The sequence below is a fragment of the Zerene cesonia genome, chromosome 20 (assembly GCF_012273895.1).
Source record: "Zerene cesonia ecotype Mississippi chromosome 20, Zerene_cesonia_1.1, whole genome shotgun sequence".
In the NCBI taxonomy this organism is placed as follows: Eukaryota; Metazoa; Arthropoda; class Insecta; order Lepidoptera; family Pieridae; genus Zerene; species Zerene cesonia.
Genome location: NC_052121.1, coordinates 6,829,388 through 6,849,660, shown reverse-complemented (window position 1 = coordinate 6,849,660; position 20,273 = coordinate 6,829,388). Strand labels below are relative to the sequence as shown.

Below are 20,273 nucleotides of genomic sequence, written 5' to 3'. Positions count from 1 at the left end.
TGGTCCATCATAAGAGAAACTGATTCAAATAATTATAAAAAGAAAGCAAAAATTAGTCATTTTTAATTTTTTTTATATCAATTCTAAAAAAATTGTATTTCTCTTTAATTTAATAAATATTTTTTAAACCAGACGTGACCGAATTTTTTTATTATTTTTTTTGGATAATTCTACCTAAATACAAAATAAAATAACAACTTTCAGCTGGGGTATGAAAACCGTGTAAACTAGTGTTATCATAGTGACAAAACATATTCTTTCAACGCACGATGTGCTTATTTTTTGTAAGCTAAAAATATTATAAGTCTAAAATATGTGTGTGTCTATTTTCACAAAAGATGACATGACTTACTCGAATTATTTAAGCGAGTGGGGAGCATAATAATGTGTTTCTTTCTAAGAATATGTAACGATACTCTAACGTATTTATCTAATGCATATTTTATCAATCAAAGCGTAGACGTTTAAAGGGGATTTCATTATAATGTCAATATTGCGACGCGGTCTCAAAGGCCGTACCTGTTTTCTTCTTGAATATTTATACGAGGCAGTAACGAAGCAAAAAGTAACTGAAGGCACAACAATGGCTATTGAGATATACAGAACTTCCTATCAATAATGACGGAAGTTACGTCATGGATTTTAAATTACTAATGAGTAATGTTTCCTGAGCTGAGTATTCTTTTTCTCTTTGCTTCTCAAATTAAATATAAACTGAAGTATTTAAGTTAAAAAAGTGAAATCCCTGTCCTCTACTGGGGTATGGGGCAGATGATATACATCTGTTTCACAGATCGATTTTCTTTATAGACAAGCAGGTGATCAGCCTTCTGTGTCCTGCCCAACCGAGACATTTTTTTTGTGCGTCCCCGGGAATCGAACCCAGGGCCCCTCGGTTCTACGCTAACGCGTTTACCACTGAGTGAAGGAGGTGGTCAAAGAGTTAAGTTAGAGAAGGAATATACATGAGTCACTCTTTTATTTATTATAAGAACAAGAGTAATTTTTTTTGCTATAGAAAATTTAACAACAGAATGTAGCAATTTCGTTTCGACATAAAGCGTAACAACCATGTCTTTTCACGTACATGTATTATGATACTATGTATAATGGCTTACATATCGAAACGGAACTCATTATTCCGAGTGATAAAAGATCCGCCAAATTGAATGAACAGGATTCTTAACGTACTATATAACTAATGTAAGTGAGAAGGTCCCTCCGATCCCAAACGAAATCTCACTCAAAATACACGTAAATGATGAATAAGTGGCGTGGAACGTTGAAAGGGGGTTTGTACGTGTCCAAGTACCTACCCCCCGGAGCCCTCGCCCCTCCAACCCCTCAAACTTCTGGACGCTCCGTGTAAATCTAGAGTGTTACAATATTTTCGCTCCATTCCGTTTGTCACGTCTAAAATCAAACGTTTTTCATCTGTTTAATTTAGTTCTGGTCGATACCTTTGTGTTATTTAAACCTTCAGAGTATTTAATGTTGAATTAGAAAAAAACTATTATATACTGAGTGGTAATACTAGTATTACTTGAAATAACGTTAATTAATAATGAAGTCATGAAAATAGATAATAAAATATAACATTGTTTATTTTATAAAAGTATCATTATATGATATTTGAAACCGGAAAAACGCATACACGGCTTTGTATCAAACGGTAATGTGCTTGACATTAAAGTGGATAATTCGAAATATATTCCATTGTAATTATAAACGTTTTAATTAAAGTGATACAAGCCATACAACACTCTAGTACATTATGCGTGGGCGATCCTCCCACTAGAGAATAAGCAGACTCCAATTTATTTACCTTTATTGTGGCGATAAACTTACTTGTTCACACCTATTTTCAAGCGTATTGTTGCGAATACGCATTAATTATTTTATAGTTTTGTTAACTCAACAATATGTGTTATAATAACTGTGATAAATTTCTCGTATATAGCTAAATGTAAAAATAAACCGATTTATCATTTCCCCTTAACCTAATCTCAATTACTAAAGATAACAAACGAAACAATTCACAAAACATCCAAGAATGTCCCATTCAAAACATAGTATATAAAAATGTAATAAAAGGTATTCATTAATTGTATTGTAAAGGGTAGACTCTAGGGAGCGAGTGTCAGGCTTGCCGTTGTCTACGTCAGCTGAAACTGGTGGCAATTACCTTAAACGTGGACAAAATAGTTCATTCCACTGGGAAACATATTATTCACGCAGGCAATTTTTTACCCCATAATTAAACGTATAGCTATTTGATTACACGAATTATTCGCTGTCGTGATTAACTCTTGACTAATCGTCGGGACATACCGTTAAAGGCATTTAATTCGCTGTCTCGGACCCATTTATCGCATCGCGATAACAACGGTTTGTTACGCGATAGGCAATTCAACTCGAGTTTGAGTGGTAAATAAATTACAATAATCAGTTAGCGAATGTAACACGAACGTGAAAATGAAATAAAAATACTAGTTAAATGAAATGAAACGTTAAGTTGGGAACTAAAACGAAAAGGCAGTAAGTTATACCCGTGACACAAATTTTTCGAACGTGTCGGGCAAACAGCGCGTCCGGCGAACAAACGACATTACCGCCCCCTCGTTAACGGGACTCGGTTACTCGCAGTCATTTTGCTGTGAAAAATACAACAATTTAATTTAGTCTAACTTGACCACAGGCGACTGCAAACATCGAACGGCTAAAGCGACAAAAGCTACACACATCAATTACGGGTAACACTCGCGATGTCCCTTGGCTGACCCGTAACTTACTCCAACACAATTTTTTATGTTTATTATACAACTTTTGACACCCTAATAATTTTTTACTACTTAATTGCTACAGTTATGCATGTTATAATATATTTTAGAATCATTTTGTAATATAATATAACTGATGAAGATATTATTATTATTATTTCAATAAAATTTGATAACAGTTATTCCAAAATAAATTTCAAATCTGTTGACAAGGCGAAACAGGCGCTATTCGCCATAAAGGTACGCGAAATTCAGTTAAGTCATTTTTACGAGTTATCTAGAGAGAGCATAGCCGTCACTTATTAGGTTACATGCGGCCGGGGCAATATTAATCAATTTTTCCTGGGAGGAAATTATTTTGGTCTGCGTTACGTTTCAAAAAGGCAACCCGCTGGCCACTCGGCTGACGTTGCATTTCATTTTGTGCGCCCACAAGCTCTATTTTACTCGTTCTTTGTCTTTCGAATAAATCCGTTTCAAGCTTCAATTTCATAAATGCTGTTGCGACGCAGATACAATTACATTGATGTATTTTTATTTGGTTATTAAACTGAAACTTTTATTCTATTTTCAATCGAAAACACGAATTCCAAATTTTTATCCATCATATGAATGAAAAGTTTTGCTTTTATAAATTGTTGTTTTCGGTTTTTATTAATCATGAAAGGTTTTTTTTATATTTCAATGTTTAGGATTTTATTTAAGAATACCGAAACTATGATACAATGATACTCATACATTAAAATCACTACCAACAACATTTTGAAGCCAGGTCAAAGCTTCCGATAACATTAATCTCCTCTCCCCTCACTATATTGTGTAAGTATCTGTAGCGTTTGCTTGGGCGCACTGAGCAATGAGCATTCCGCATAGATAGGGGGATCATCTCGTCTTCTCGTGTGGCACACCTTATCTCCTTCACAGTTCATTAGCCTCCGCACGACTCCACCGATAGATCTGTACCATTTGTAACAATATGAAAACAAACCGACGGCAAACGTTCACTGGGACTTAGCCCATCTCGTTTGTTCAAGAGGACTAAACTGAGGACTTCAAATAATAGGCACTCCGTAAGAATGATGTCAGACGACGCAAGACTGTAACCGCGTACGTTCTAAATGGCAGACATTAATGAAACATTATTGCTTCTCGACTTCACCGACACTTGCACGGAATTAATCTTTATCTCGTTCTGATGCTCGCTGTCTGTTGCTCTGCAGACTTGTTAATACCGAGAATAACTACACTTGGCTCAGACATAAACGAAGTGGAGATTTAAAATATTTAGACACAATATAGTTGATCATTCGCCGACTTAACTCGCGACCGGGGAACAAAAGAGGTAACGGCAACGATAAAAACCAACACTACACCGGATGTTATTTAATTTTATCCTAGATTGAACATTTAAAAAACATAAAAGGGTAAATAAAAATTCATAGGAATTAACGTATTTCATTTGATATCCGATAAAGCGAACGCAAACAGGTAAATACGAAAAAAAAGCGCATGCACGTAAATGAACGTAGTTCTGAGAATTACATCGTGAGGTGTATAATATCCAAAGATCGATAAGTTGATAGCGATTGAAAATTATTTAAAAGAGATTCAATTCTATAGGTACGTCACGGTACGTCGTGGAAATGACAAAAGTGGCTTCTTTACTTCTTTCGCTCTTTATAATCGTACTTCAAGCCTTTGACGCGCGAACAAAAGACGACTTTTTTCAAGTTCCACAGATATGTAAGCAAATAAAAATGTTCAATCTACATGTCTTTATCCGTCTATCCCCATATATAATTCAACTAAGAGTGATTTTTATTTTTTGAATTTCACTTTTTTGTTCATGTAATTTTTGTCTACTTAATTTAAAAAACGAATATTAATATGTCAATAAATAGTGATGTAAATCCTAAAAACATTAAAACATTCTTCAAAATTCAAAAAAAGTTTATCAGAAATCTAACAAAGAACTAATATCATGTATTAAAATCATGTTAAAATAATGAGAGCTTTTATAATAATTACTTAACCGAGAAAAATGCCCAGATGTGAGCGTGCCACTCCAGAAATACTCTCATAAGCGTTCGCGAAACAATAGGCGCATTTAGTCGTCTAAAAAGAGAAATGGTTCTGCGCACTTGTCATCGAAAGCTATTCGAAACACATCTGAGTGACGGTATATATTCAAGGGTTGCATTCGTGGAGTGTGTAGGTGTACCTACATATTTCCTTTCATACCGACGCGCATAAAAAGTAGTTGAAAGCTTAGCGTTAGGACGCCCATCGTCTATTTCTCTCTTCTTACGAAATGCAAGAACTATGTTCGCACTAAAAATACCACGCCATTGTTCAGATTGACTACGACGGCTTTGTTACAAGACGTAGACAAAAGTCAAATTTCCTTTACACAAGCCTTTAAAGACAATGAACAAAAATATGTTCCAAATTAGGATATTTTTCCCGTGATTGTGTTTCGAAGTTGTTTCTTTTGACGTGGCTTATTATTGTGAAAATTTCTTGCGTTAAAAGTGAATTATAGCAGTACATATTTTTTTTTTATTTGGGGCATAATCAAATGAAACTTGATTTTATGTTTCGAGTCAAATTATAAGCCGAGAGGAGGGTGAAATAAAAAGTGAATAATGAATGCGGAGTCCGAAACCGGGACCGCGCGACCGTAGCAATTATTTTGTTTCGAGTACCATCAACATGGTTCGTTCTTTCAAATTTTCATACATTAAGCAAATGTCGAGAATTCATAATAAGGGCCTAAATGTTGTAAGCCATTGCTGGGTCGCTAAGAGCATTCATTTAGGCTTTAAGGGTTTGGACAATCGGATATGTTTTGAGCGACCTTCGACTCCGACATAATTACGACATTTCAGTGTGTCAGAACGAAACTGGTTCATATAACAATGAGGGTTTTTAGTGAAATGCGGGTGAATGATAGAATATTAGTCGAGCAAGCCTAGAATATTATTTATACCATACAAACAAGCAAAGCAATCCTATTTCTGAGATGTGTAAACATCGTACGCGTACGCATATGTTAATTTGATATTCACATATTTATATACGGAAAAAATAACTTACGTCTGCAAAAACATGCAAACCCTACGAATGATTACCGTTTCACTGAACTCTGCACTTCTTCTAACTGTATTTTTCCCAATCCCAACTAAAAGAAACAACGAATATATGCACTGGAATATAAGTCGTGTAGCACGCAACTGACAGTCGTATTTTGTATGACACACGTGACGTGGGTTGAGCGTTTTCGTCTCTACTTCGGTCGATAGTGTTGACGTACAAAATAATCTCCCCTTCGGGCGGGAGAGTGGTGTCAAGAGGCTATAGGATTAAACTTAAACTGGGTTTGCCCGCAGTTTAATTATACAAAAGGTATGTCGCGTATCACTTACGACAACGTACCTACTGTTTCTCTCGAACATAAGTTAGAAATTAGTTAATTACATCTTTTACAGGGCTGAATGGCAAATAGAATTTCAAATTAGACATGTAGAAAGTGACATCGTGCGATGATAATATGAGTGGGTTTAATATTTAATGTCGGAGAAAAACACGTGAGCACCGTACTTATGAAATTGTTTGAAGGATTAATATTGGCGTCATATGTTATTTTTAAGCTCTGACAGAACTTTGGCAATGGTGCAGTGTAGAATTAATGTTGTAACAATATAATCGTTTATATCCCTTGAACTTTGAAATTATATGCGTATGAGTGGTATTAAACTACGTTGCTAACAAAAAAATGTAGTAAATTTTGCTTTCCATTAAAGTTTTATATTTTCATAGCCAGGGAAGGTCAAAGCCAATAAATTTAAGCGTTCTTCTAAAACGCGCGTAGTGAAAGGAATAGAACGTTATTTTTCAAGATAACGGGATCGTAATCTCTTGTGAAATTTAATAATGGGAAATCATAGGACGAGCTCCGCGTCTTAAGTATCTTTTAAAATCAAGATAAAAATGTCATCTGTGAAATATGTCTAGGCAATTAGGCTACAGCTGTTTGTTAATTTTGAGACACGTTTCAACAGTTTTTTTTAGTTTTCTTTCTTTATTAATGTACTTAGATATCGGAATATTTGGAAAATAATGGGGTATAAATCATATATTGTGGTTGTGCGGCCTGTATAATGGTGCTGTGATTCAATACAATCTCCGATGAATGAGCGGGCGAACTCCAGTACTTTTGTCCTATCCCGATTGTGACAAATTCCTTCTTTTCATGGCGGTCTTGTGCTTTTCGAATCTTATGCGGCGGCATTAAAATATTATCTATTGATTATTATTGCTTTGCTGAAATATATTTTATTGAGAATATTGTTAACCTATTTCGGACTTGTCCAAAAATTATCATTATTTTCACTTTCAAAGCGGACTATAAATAGACTTAATAAAACGAAGAACGATTAAGAAATGATTGAACTAATTCGAAATGTTGAAATAATTTTGTACGACATAGATCTGTTATCTTGGTGTTAAATAAACATCAAAAGAAACAAAGCTAAACTATGAAAGGATAAAGTTATGCTAAACAGTTTTGATAGAGGGAGCTCAGTGCTACGCTACTCTTGTTTTACATTTTAAATTCTTACACCTATTCGTATCAAGTTTTCCTGTATAAACTTTTATTGAATCATTTATATGTATTGCTTTGTTATTTATTGTTACCCACTATTTATAGAAAAAAATATTTTATCTGTTTCTTCATGTACTTGTAAATTATTCCTTTATAATATATTCCTTATTTGCTATATCGCAATTTAGAAATATTATATTGTACTCAAAACTTATTTTATTTCATTAATATTAGTTGAACACTGAGCTACTGTTTAATTCTTTTAAAGAAGCATCGAGGTCGTCAGATTGGGAAGTTTTACGAGTAGTAAGACATAAAAGTTATTTAAACTGAACACTCGACACGCCTGAGCTATCCGACCATCAAGCTCTAAGTGTAATAGGAAATGGTCTAACTCTAACCACGAAGTCGCTCATAAAAAAACTGTAACATCCCACGATTAAACTAACTATGGCATTTTAAATTAATTTCAAGGTTTTTTAATTGTATTATTTGAGAATCAGATTTTCATTTTAAATAACACGCACTATCTTTCAGCAAACAGTACTCATGGTTGTAATATCTTAAAAAAACAGTCTTAAATTGCAATGTATAATTTTCATAATACATCAGATGCATTATTCAACAAACCATTCATTTATAAATTTAATTTCACAGCTAAGAATAAAATATAAAATAAAAATTGTTTGTAAAATGCGCGCCGTGTTGGATAAATCTGCAGCTAGTGCCAAATTGAGGCTTAAGTTGGGGTTGCAGTTAATTGTAATAACCTTCTGGTGAGTTCGCCACCCCGTCGGGCGGGAGTGGGTGTTGAGGGGAGCGAGGTCTGTGCGCAGGCGCATCGCGGCGGGCACTCGAGCACGCGCCGCGACTCGAGCGCCCTCAACGGCCACTCGGCTCCCGCCGCTTCGAATTGAAAAGATACCTACCGACACCGCGCTGAATATTCGCCCACGTATCAAAAACGGTAGAATGCAAATCTATGCGGTGCGGTCGTCTAGAGTGCTTAGCGGATGCGCGCCGGGTTTCATCAAATGCAATCTGACTCGAATTATCATACGCAAGTAGTTTGGATGACATTATAAATACTACTTATATTTTTATGCAAACCTGACACCTTTATTAGAATATTGAGTAAGTTATATGCGCTTCTCTTGTATTAAAAGAGATTATTAACTTTATAGAGTCAACAACCGTTTAAATTGTGTTTAAGGAATATTTATTTGGGGTATTATGAAGATTTTAATTTATATCTTATTTTATATCTTTTATTAGTTAATGTCACATTGTAATCTTATAAATGCTCGCTTGACAATACAAATGCTCATAAAAATATATTGAAACAAGCGTCTGCAATAACATGAGTGGACCAACTCCGAAACTAGGTTAACCTGTATCTCAAGAGCTGGTGTTACTCCTGCACAAACTTACACAATGCTGCTTTTAATATTGTTGTATTTATAACATATCAAATTGTAATTTATTTTAGATATCACTATCTGTGTAATCACAACGTGTGTATTGTTGTTTTAAAATTAATGTAAATCATTATTTTGTTTAATTTAAAGCACAATTTCTCAGAATTTTTAATACATTTAAATATAAACAATCTGCAAAACAATATGCATATGAATAAAAATGGTATTAAAGTGATAGAATAACGCATTTTTTCGCGCAATAAAAACAAACGTCCCATAATAATTTTACCGTGAATAAACATTTTTGTACCGAAATTATATTCCGAATAAAATTCTCTCCTAACCGAGTGCGAGAAAGTGTGAGAACGTCAAAGAAAATATCAAACATTTGACGCTAAATTTACCGTAAAAAAGTTTTCTTAAGCGTAGACTCAAGCGAAAAACATGTTCAAATATAAATCTTATATTAAGCGAATTGAAACAAAATTGAATTAACCCATTACTCTGGCAGGCATTTATGTATTTTGTCGTGGATTTCTTATATGATTTCTATTGTGAAGTATTAGTCCACCATTACATGATATGATAAAACAAATTCAACCGACTAAAACTTCGTAACAGGACATATCCACTGATCAATTAATATTGTGTCTGATAGAGAACGATGAGTTAGACAATACAATGCTCTATATGACTCTTATAAAGACAGCAGCTATTTTATATTGCGGATAATCCATACTGAAATCAATTTACAGCTGCAAACCTGTTTGTCTTTGATGAGGGTCTATTTCGGGACTCGGGCTGAGCGCACCGATACATTCCTATATTCGATCTGATATATTATTATTTCGTATGAATCCAAATCGATACTGCGCTATAAAATTTATTACGCACTCGTCTCCTCGACGTTTCTTATTTGTAAACACGCGCTTGAGCAACTCATATTGAGGCCCTCGATAATGTTTGATGTATCGTCAAAAATAAAATTGCTCGTAAATTGACACGAATAAATTCTTAACGTAACTAATTTGCCGACAGACGCGCCGGGAGGACGGTCTTGAAATAATTTCCAATGGCGCGTCGATACGGTTGAAAATGATGATTAAAAATTTAATGAGATTACCTAGGAATACGTTATTGAATAAACTTTCATCTGGAGTGAAGATTAATTAGTAAATTTACTCATTTATTTTAATTATCACATCCTTTGCGTCTCTTCAAACGTAGGTATTGTACTATTTTTGTTGATTATTAAGATGTGCCACATTTTTCACTTTTGGGTGTGGTTTAATATAGATAAATGTGACATACTTAAGTTTCGTGTAATCCATTGTAGGTATAAGTCCGCAGTGTCTTTTAGGCACGCCTATTCAGTATGCAAGCGTTTTCCTGTACATCCGTTGTATACGACCACGGAAGGAGTTCCGTACACAAAATACAGTTCGTGTAGTTCTTTTAGAATTTCTCGTCGCTGCCGACTCTTCGTGCCGACATTTCGCGATGAACTAGAAAATATAGTTGCCCTGACAGTTATATAAACGGTACATTTTAAAGATTCAATTTTAATAAATGGTAGATTAGCATTAATAGTGGTTTTATTGGTAGGATATTGTAGTTCGAGATATTTGCCGTACTAATCTCCATTTTAAGAACGGCCGTACGATCCTCGAGCCTAGGATTATGGAACTTGCGTGACACTAATTAAGTTGGAATTAAGGGCAAGCCTGTATCAAGAGTCGCGGCGGGAGTTATAAATGAAAGGGTATTACGCGTGTTTACTATAAGAACGGCGATTAACAGGGAACTTGTAAAAATAATGCTCAGGATTTAACCTTCTATTACCGTATCAAATTAATTCCCTCATAGCTTAATAATTAGCCAGAAGTGTAATATGTACCTAACTGAATATGGTTTTCATTTATCAAATACAACTTATAAAACATCTTCTTCAATGTTTACCACTCTGGCTTTTAATATTGAAGGAGTTCTCATAATATATCAGAGCATAATTCAATGTATCTCTTATTAAGAAAATGTTATTACTTTCATCACAAAATTCTCGAAGCTAAAGCCTCAAATTAATTATATGTTTGCCACAACAAACTAAGATATAATAAATTAATTTCATCAAAGAGCCACTCCTTCACCGTGTCTAATTACGCTCACTGAAATGTGATGTCAATATTATGATATTTCTATAATCCTTTTCGAGAAGCGTGAGTCTAACACAAATCCTACTTAACTGTAACTTCAGCAAAGTAGTCGGTTGCTTTTGATGGCTCAAACATTGACGATCTGAGACGAGCTTATTCAAACTTTTCTACTTATTAACTTGCCTATTAAGGATTTATTTACGGTTCCATTTGCGTCGAGTATTCATTCGAGGTCAGTAAATGGGATGGAAAAATTAAGTGGGTAGGTGGAGCGGTTAAGCGTGGTATTGAAGTTCCCACTATCCGTTGTAATGTGTTCGGGTTAGCCTAATCCCCTGCCTAGCTGGCCTTTAGTCCCACTAGGAAAATTTGTGTGATTTCGAATCTAGGCCAAGTGCCAAGGGATCGAACTGCTTCGTAGCAATAGTGATTGATATGACGCTATGTACATCCGCCTTAGTTCGCTCAACTCGCTTCTGTCACTCGACCGAGTTATTAGATGCATTTATAATAACCCCCCTGGTGTACACCCAAGATTTGATTATAACCGAGACGGAAATTCTGCTGACTTCAACCCACGTTCGTTATATGCTGGTACATTCAAGGAACAGTCGTATTATGCAGCGAAATAATGAAATTATGTTAATGTAAAGTCAGATGTAATTCCACGACTGTAAAGTTATAACGCAATCAAGTAATATACACTCCCTTTGGAATGACGCACGATTGTAAAACGTAACAGTTTAACAAAAAAAGCAGATTTAATTATCTTTCCATTTGCAATAAAAACTATTCAATACGAAACGCACGAATTCACGAGGAGCGCTTTATCGTAAACAGGTTTTTACGGTGAGTGCTATAAAGTACATATAATTGAAAAGGTTTGTTATATTAAAATGCTGATATAATCGTGAAAATCAATACAAAATGTTATAACAATGAATTCCTCCGAAAGTTCTTCGAACTATGAGAAACTCAATTTCAATTTCGCATTAAAATCTTGCGGCTATTTCCTATGCGGTCTGGAATCAGATAGTTTATATAAGCACTTACCAATAAATTGAACGAAATGTGCCGATCTTGTGCTTGATAATATTGTAAATTTGATTTTGCTATTAATTAAGATTATAATTTCATTTGATTACCAATTAAGATTTAAGTAAACAACGACGTGTTTATTAGTTATCATACAGAAAGTTTTTTGTAAAATGAATTAAGGAAATACTTACTAAGTATAGAATGATATATACGTTTTATTTAATTAAAATATTTATCAATTTTACGTGTTGTGAGCAACAAACTACAATGCTTAATTAAAATATACACATATTTATTATGGGAATGCAAGTAAAGTTTTGAAAGTAAATACTTCAGTAGTTGTTTCCTACCACTTATTTGACCTTCTTAAAAATGTATTTTTTTTGTAGAGTAAAAAGAATAAAAAAAAAATAAAAATAAAAAATAAACATTTTTGCAAGGTTGAAAATACAGAATATTATTATAAAAAAAAAGAACGACCTATAATTCCGATGATTCTATACAGTAAGTAGAGTCACGCAACGCTCCTGCCTTCATTCTTCTAAATTAAAACATTTTTATATGATATTCAGTTCTTCGCTTCAAGCGACCTCGACATTCCCTGACGTGAACATAAGAAAACCTTAAAAGGAACTATATATTGACAAACGTTGAACGATTGGTTTTCATCACGCAAAAAAAAAACTACGTAAGCGATTTATGTGCATATACAATACCCTTTGGAACGATCATAAACGTCGACTTCAACAAGCGTTCAATAAAAATTGAATTTCTTTCCCGTAAACGAGGCAAGGACACGACAAAGATTTACCTATAATGCTATCCTATTTACAGACTGGGAAATTCTATTTGCTTAAACGTCGAATGAAGGCAATATTGTGGACGTCGCGACGCTGCGGGCAAGAGATGCAATAAGCGGTGCGGCTAGCAGAGCCGTCGCCAATTTAAAGAAAGCCCACTGAACCGAAAGACAAGCGCATTGGCGGCTCCCGAACGCCGCGCCCGCACCCATCCTTCCAGAGGCTCCTCATATAATTTTCAATTCAGCGAGCTTTAAAATCGATTGCTGTGTGTAAAACAATATAAGGGACTCACGTCAGACTTGCATCGCACCACACCATAGCTAAATTAACGTTTTAATAAGACAATTTTCGCGTGGCAGGATCAAATTTACTCGTGTAGAAACGTGGGTGTGTGTGAGAACGGGGTATAATTTTGATTAAACATTTAACAGTTTTACCTCGTCATAATTTTCGTATAGAAATAATGTTTGTTTTAAAACACTGCAATTTTGCTTAGCGCTTTTAAATTGTGTAAGCGAATATTCCGTGATCCTGTTTGAAATAACTGTACGTTAAAAATTAAGGCAATAAAGCAATAACGGTTTAAAAGCTTATAATTGGATTGCTTACGACATTTTACAATCGCATAAAGTTTTATAAAATCGAGAGATTACATTTTAACATTCAGTTATAATGTACCAACATATCACGATTAAGTTTTAGATTTAAGTTTTCCCATAAAATTTACATAGAGGTCGAGTCAATTACAATAGTATGTATTTGCTCAAACAAAGTCCTGACTTGTATAAACGAGTGTGTAATGTAGGCTTATCTGTCGGCGTAATACCTGTTTAATGAAAGGGTTGATCGTAAATCTACACGTCCAACTTAATATACGCCCTATTGGTCTCTCCCGCCAGCGGTTCGTTATTAATGCTACCATCATAGAGGAACTTTACAACTGTATTGAAACTATATAAGTATGAAAGTTTGCTCTGAGGTAAGAGGTACTCGAGTTTAACTCAACTCTAATATGAGTTAAAATATGTTAAAGCGATTAATTATATGTAATCATGGATACGTTTATGCGCCGTGGAGCGTTCTGTGAAGTTTTGATCCACTAAGCTAGATCGCAATAAATCTAGATATGATTACTTTGATTTGTGTCTAAGAATAGCGTGATATATTTGTGCTCTAGATTTTATTGAAAATTGTTTATGAAAAGTCGACTTAGGAATTTATTTAAAATATTTTCTTGTATCTTTGAATTTTGTATTGACTACTCTTTTATATTAGAATAAGTCATGACGAAAAGAGTTTTAAAAATGTATGAAACAAAAATTTTCTGTGTGGATTGCATTTCATGCAAAAAACACGCTGTTATATTGTACATAATAGATGTTAATATTAACTATTAAACGAATAAAATCTACCAAAACGCGAACATGAATCAAATACTGCGTTCGTTTATTTATATTCTAAGGATATCGTCGTAACATTGTTTTAATATACCCGTAAGAAGTCAGAGTCCGTGCCAAAATACGGTCATCGTGTATACGCTTTATCTTGGCGTGAACTGAAATCTGCTATGCCAGACTGCTATTAATATTAATATCATTATCGCGGACGATACACGGAAAACGTTTCATTTCTTGCTTTGTTATAAATTGTTAATTTAATTATTGTTGGGAAATGATTTTTGAAAGTCTATCTACGCAGGAGATCCTAATTACAAATATATGTAGTACTGATTTAGTTCCTTTTAGGTTATTTAATACCGATTTGTAAATAAATTTTTAAATTTGTATATATATTACAGTATTATTTATTTCTTTGTTTCTTTCCGTATAAATGTTTAATAAATATTCTCCGCGAATAACGCAAAAATTTTGTTTTGCGAAAAAGTAGTAAGTAGTGTTTTAAAGTGAATTTTAACGTTTTATTCGACCATTAAATTTCAATTTTATTGCAAATATTGATTGAACTTACTTCGAGGAACAATCGTTATAACAGCTATATAAATATAAGCTTCAATACTATATAATAAACAGCTAAACTTCAATACTATATTAGGGTTCAATATAGTGTAGTTCTTATCAAATAATTTATTAAGAACTGTACAATGTCTAAAGAGCTCATAAACTACTATTGTTATTAAATCGATAAAATGTTTATCGATAAATTGTTTTTACGTAGACAAAAATTAAGCTAACTTTTCTCGAACATGTGATATTTAATTCGACATAATTTGAAGATAGATGCTTTCGAATATACCGAAGCGCTGAATTAGTAAAGACAAGCAGAACCCTTCGTTCCCAAGGGAAGTAGTGGGCGCGCTATAATAATAAGCTTCTAAACAAACTACAAGTAATTACAACAAGAACAACTGCCATTACTTCGTCAAACAACTTAAGGCAATGGTCTTGTATTACATTACAAGTAGCAGTCAATTAGAATGATACGAGAGTCAGACAAGCAGGTCTGAGTTACGTTTGTTTTTGTTTAAATTTATATTTTGAATGTCGCTTTTAAATGCAGGGGATAGAGTTGATAATCGTTCTCTTTTATTTGTAGTACTTACATTGGTTCAATTTAATTTCATCTCATGTGAAGGAGGAAAATTTTATTTAATAAAATCATTGTACCAATGAATCTTTACATTAACAATTTATCCTATATACTTTCTAAGTAGGAAAATGAAATTCTAGGAAAATCATGTACTTATATTAAAAATTAACGGTAAACTCTAAATATGGATAGATAATTAAAATGAGTAATTAGATATGTCTGTTGGAAAATAGCATAAAGGCTTCTCTAACTCCCACTCATTTAGCGAATCACAGAAAACTCTTAATTAAAATATTTTATTCCACTTTTTATGTTTATTTAAATTTCGTTAATTTATTAAAATCGCATTTATTTCTTTCTTTCGATTGAAGCTTTAATTTTAAATTATACTTTTTTATTCTGCACTTGGTACACTAAAATCTTATAGAATTATTGGGATCGAAACAATAATCTTGTTTAGGATTAACATGTAATTTTAATTACCATGAAATACATTTGAACTGAAATAATAATATAAAATTGGAAGCCAAACATATCCGACAAGAACTCGAGAAGCGATTTTCATTTTAATTAAATATTAATACACCCTTCGTTTCATGTACTTATAGTAAAATCTGTCAGTCTGTCTGTCGCCCGTAGAGTGAAAAACACGTCTGCGATTGAAATAATTATGAATAAATCGAGTTCAGCGCTTTGCAATTAATTAAATTATAGCTAGGTTTATAAACATAATGTTATTATGCAAAATAATTTTCTTGTGTTTGACTTTACGCGAGTATTATACATTTAGAAAGGTCTCCCCGTGACCACGCTCGGTGTAAAGTGTTCGAAAGGTCGCGTTAAATCATATAATGAATAAGTCGCGTTTAAAAGTCTTAAATTTCTAATTGTAAAATCATTGTTATTTATGCATTCAATCTATTGTCTGTACAGAAAAGCAGCGAAAGAGTTTCGTTTTCGATCCCGATGGACAACCGTCTTACCTACAGCGTAAAACTAATGACGCACAATGATATATCACATCCTTTCGGTCAGAACTGATCTGTGCGTGAGACATTTAAGTTACATCTATCATCCTCCCCTCTTCAATCATTAGATGTTTGCTTCTTACAAAAGACAGGAACACCGAATCGCTGTTAGGTCCGACGGAACTTACCCAAACCCCACCAAATCTATAGGTATCGCTTTACAAGGGTACCGTTCGTGAATTACTCGAATTAAACGCTAATTAGTATTAAGACGTAATTTTTGTTCTATTATGGATTTGTTAGTGTCGTATGAATTACGGTTTGCATTTATTAATTTGTAACTCAAAATTCTATATTTCTATCTGAATTCGAGTGTAAAACATATTTAAGTTAATATAAAGGTATATAAAACTGCTATTATATTTAGTATTTTTGATGCATTATTACTTTGAAGACATTTATGACATCGCGAAGCGGCTATGGTATCGGCCGCGTAATTTTCGTAGAAAAAATTCTAATATTCTTAGGCATTTTTGTTGTTTTTCATTGAAAAATATTTATTCCTTCTGTTTATACTCTTGACCTCCACAACACAAAATAGCGAATTTGTTTGCGATAAAAAATACTTTCAGGAAGATAAACATTGTGAATGTAAAACATTTTAACTTGAATAATTTTTCATTGACGTTGAATGCTTATAATATTTTAATAGACGGTTTTTTTGCTACTTTGAAACTTTATAGCGAAAGAGATGTGACGAGTTTCGTTGAATTTTGTAGTGCGTTATACATTTTATTTATTTGGTGTAAAATTTTATCAATTTATCAAGTCAGTATTGAGTTTATCAAGTTATGCGTTACAAAAATATAGTATACGAAATATACTTTTGTTTTAGTCAAACATTAATTTTATTCGAAATTCCTATTAGTAAGCATAAATTTTAGATTCGTGAATGAAATTAATTTTATTTAAGTATTGTTATCTTAAAGTACAATTGCTGTGCTAAAGCGCAATAATATTATTTCAAAGTACTTAAGGATAAATCATTTTAATCGATTATATTAAAATCGTAAAGTACCACATTTCAGGATATTTTTTTATTGTTGATTTGACTTGACCATTTTTAATATACATACATACATGAATGTCTTTGTTTGCTATCAAAAGCATCGGCACAGCAAACAAAGAAAATTATTTTTCGTCTATAGACCACGTTATAAATCCGTTTATATATTCATCTTCGATAATTTTTGCAAACTTTGTAAAGCGAACAACATTCTTCGTGTCTCAGGACCATGTTCTGAAAGTGTCGACCGGCCTAAGTATAAGGTATATTTATATTTAGTTGTAGGTTTATTTATTTATATTTAAAACGACCACTTTTCTCCATATACACATAGTATTTTCACAGCGAGCATTTGAGCAAGTTCTAAATGAGTTGATGCGATCAACAGGTGAAACTGTACTAGCTACAGTTTTGTTTTAAAAAATTGTTAGTGTATAGTTTTTTTCTTTAATGTATCGATCGATTCATTTAATTTGTAAATTCTAGATTTTTCGATTTCCGAATTTTTTGTGGCAATATGTTCATCCAGTACAATAAAATTGATTTCATACCAAGTTATGACAGTTAAGAAAAAAAAAATGTATTTTTATACGCTTTATATAATGTGCTAATATAAAAAATGTTCCGTTTTCTTTTTTATTTATCTTTTTCTCTGCATGTTTATCGATATTCCATTTAGAGAAAATCCGCTGTGAATAATAATCTTACTGTTTATACATAACAATTGCATTAGCGGAATTTACCACTTCCGTATCATTACCATACATTATCTTAATTAGGTACATATTTACAATATTCGCACAAACATATATCTAGAAGTATATCTACGTAAACATGCGTTATAGCCTTATGTCTAATCTATGTGAATTTTGTGTTATATTCGTGTATGATGTGCTCCTGTCCGTCTATTTTATAAGCAACTCTATATTTCTGTACTATCTAAAATTCTAATTTGTCTAAAGTGCACATTTATGATATCGAAGCTCCTGTATTAATAAATTTTTGTCTTTAAAAATGTAATCAATGATTGCCGAAGCCCATTCTATATTACTTTCAGAAACAGAACCAGCATCATTATTTTTAATGAATGTTACATCAGTAATATTTGAATCGTAAAATATTGCAATTGTATCCAGGTTTGAAGTAGAAGTCTAGATACTTGGCACAATGGAGTCGATGTAAATAGAGTTACAAAAACTATTTTTCATGCAACTGCTGACAATGGAACTGTAGACAATACGTTCTGTGTTGTATGATTGAGTTTTTTATGAGAAGTCACGCAAAACGTGTATTAAGCGTCGTGGATACGATGATTCGATGTTTCTATGTGATTTTAGGCCAATTCATTTGTTATTTCTTGAATTGAAATCGCTTTAAAAATTTTGATGCAATATCATGATTGTATGAATATGAAACGCCTTATATAAAATATTATTATAATTGAAAATTGCTCATGAACTTACCACACCAGTCATGGTGATATATTATTGTAAAACGCGATTGGTTGAAATATAATTTTTCGATTATTTACGCTTTGACCGTTAGTAATTTCTGAAATAGACCACTGATATATTATTTCACAGAATTGTGTCACGAATATCGCTCACATTAATACCAGATATAATGCGATGTATTCATGACAGATCGTTGGCGCGTTTTTAAACAATGCCGAGTCGTTGCAACCAGCAGTATGAACGAGTAACACATAGAAGCGATGCACCGAGCAGCTACAGGTGATATTTTTAACTCAGTGGCGAGCAATAAATTAAACATTGAAAATAATATTTTTTTTTTTAAGTTTTGAACAGAATATTCGTGTTTTATTTACTGTTCACTATTTGTAAATATATTCTTAATTTAATCTATTATGATCTATGATTTTTATTTATTTATTTATTTTCAAAGTTCTAGATATGCAAGCTACGTTTTACTTTAACTAAAATATTTCTACACTCTAAACAAAACTATAAAATCTAGAAATCGTGTTCTTATCATGTTTATACATGAATATTATGCATTATTACACTGCAAATAAAATAATAAACCAATGAGGCGCTTAAAAATAAAATAAAACTAAAAAAAATACTTAATAAGTCACCTCGATGTGCTCTCGTTCATACTGTACGAAATGTGTTAATTTTACTCGTTTTCCCCAATTTAGTTTCCCATAAAACAGCCTACAAACGTACACAAGAAAAAGCGGGCGACTTTGAAGCGTTCACAGTTAATATCACCGTTACATGCGATCCTACAATTTTATTTCTGCCTATTAATGTAGTGACTCTTATCTTATCGCAAATTTTGTAAATTAAACAAAACTTTACGGCCGTATCCCGAATATTATTGTCGCTTGCGACGCAAGGAATCGCTCGAGATTAGCAACGGAATAAATTGCACGGTCAGGTCGATTAATCTGTTTGTTGTTTTTATCGAGGGTCGAGAGTAGCTAAGGAAGAGCGACACAACGGCGCCGCGCGCCCGTCGGCGGCCACTCGCAGCCCTGCAAAGTGCATTCGGCGCGCACTCCACTCGACAAACTTTACGCTCCCGAAATAAACTTTTCGAAACACGCGCTATCGATCACCGAAAAGCTGAACGCGCGAAAGACGCTCCTGGCGTACTAACCCTGAACGGCGTGCGGGTCGGGTCGGGCTCGGAGATCGGCTGGAGCACTCGCGCGGTTGCGATCGGGAGCACTGACTTGAGCACTTTGGACATGTAAAGTCGGAGCGGACACGTGATGAGAACGCGCGGCGCGGCCGGCGTCGGCGCGAGAGGAGCGGCGCGGCCGAGTGAACGCGAGCGAGGAGTCCCCACGCGCCCCACACGCCGGGCCAGCGCGCGCACGGCCCGCCCCGCATCGACCGCCACCCCCACCCCACCGCGCCCCCCCT

At 33.8% G+C, this 20,273-nt stretch overlaps 1 protein-coding gene across 12 annotated transcripts in view; it reads right to left on the bottom strand.

Annotated features, from left to right (window-relative positions):
* LOC119835109 (RNA-binding protein Musashi homolog Rbp6) overlaps nt 1–20,273 on the bottom strand; it is a 382,679-nt gene that overhangs the window by 129,386 nt on the left and 233,020 nt on the right. The window contains exons 1-2 of one of the 12 annotated variants that reach the window (XM_038359749.1): nt 20,005–20,143; nt 18,843–18,930 (exon numbers count right to left, since the gene is read on the bottom strand). The exons of 7 other annotated variants lie outside the window; for them this stretch is intronic. In XM_038359749.1, the coding sequence (XP_038215677.1) occupies nt 18,843–18,854 (12 nt within the window). In that variant the 5' untranslated portion in view covers nt 18,855–18,930; nt 20,005–20,143. 4 more of the 12 variants (XM_038359750.1, XM_038359752.1, XM_038359747.1 and 1 more) reach the window with 4 other exon arrangements.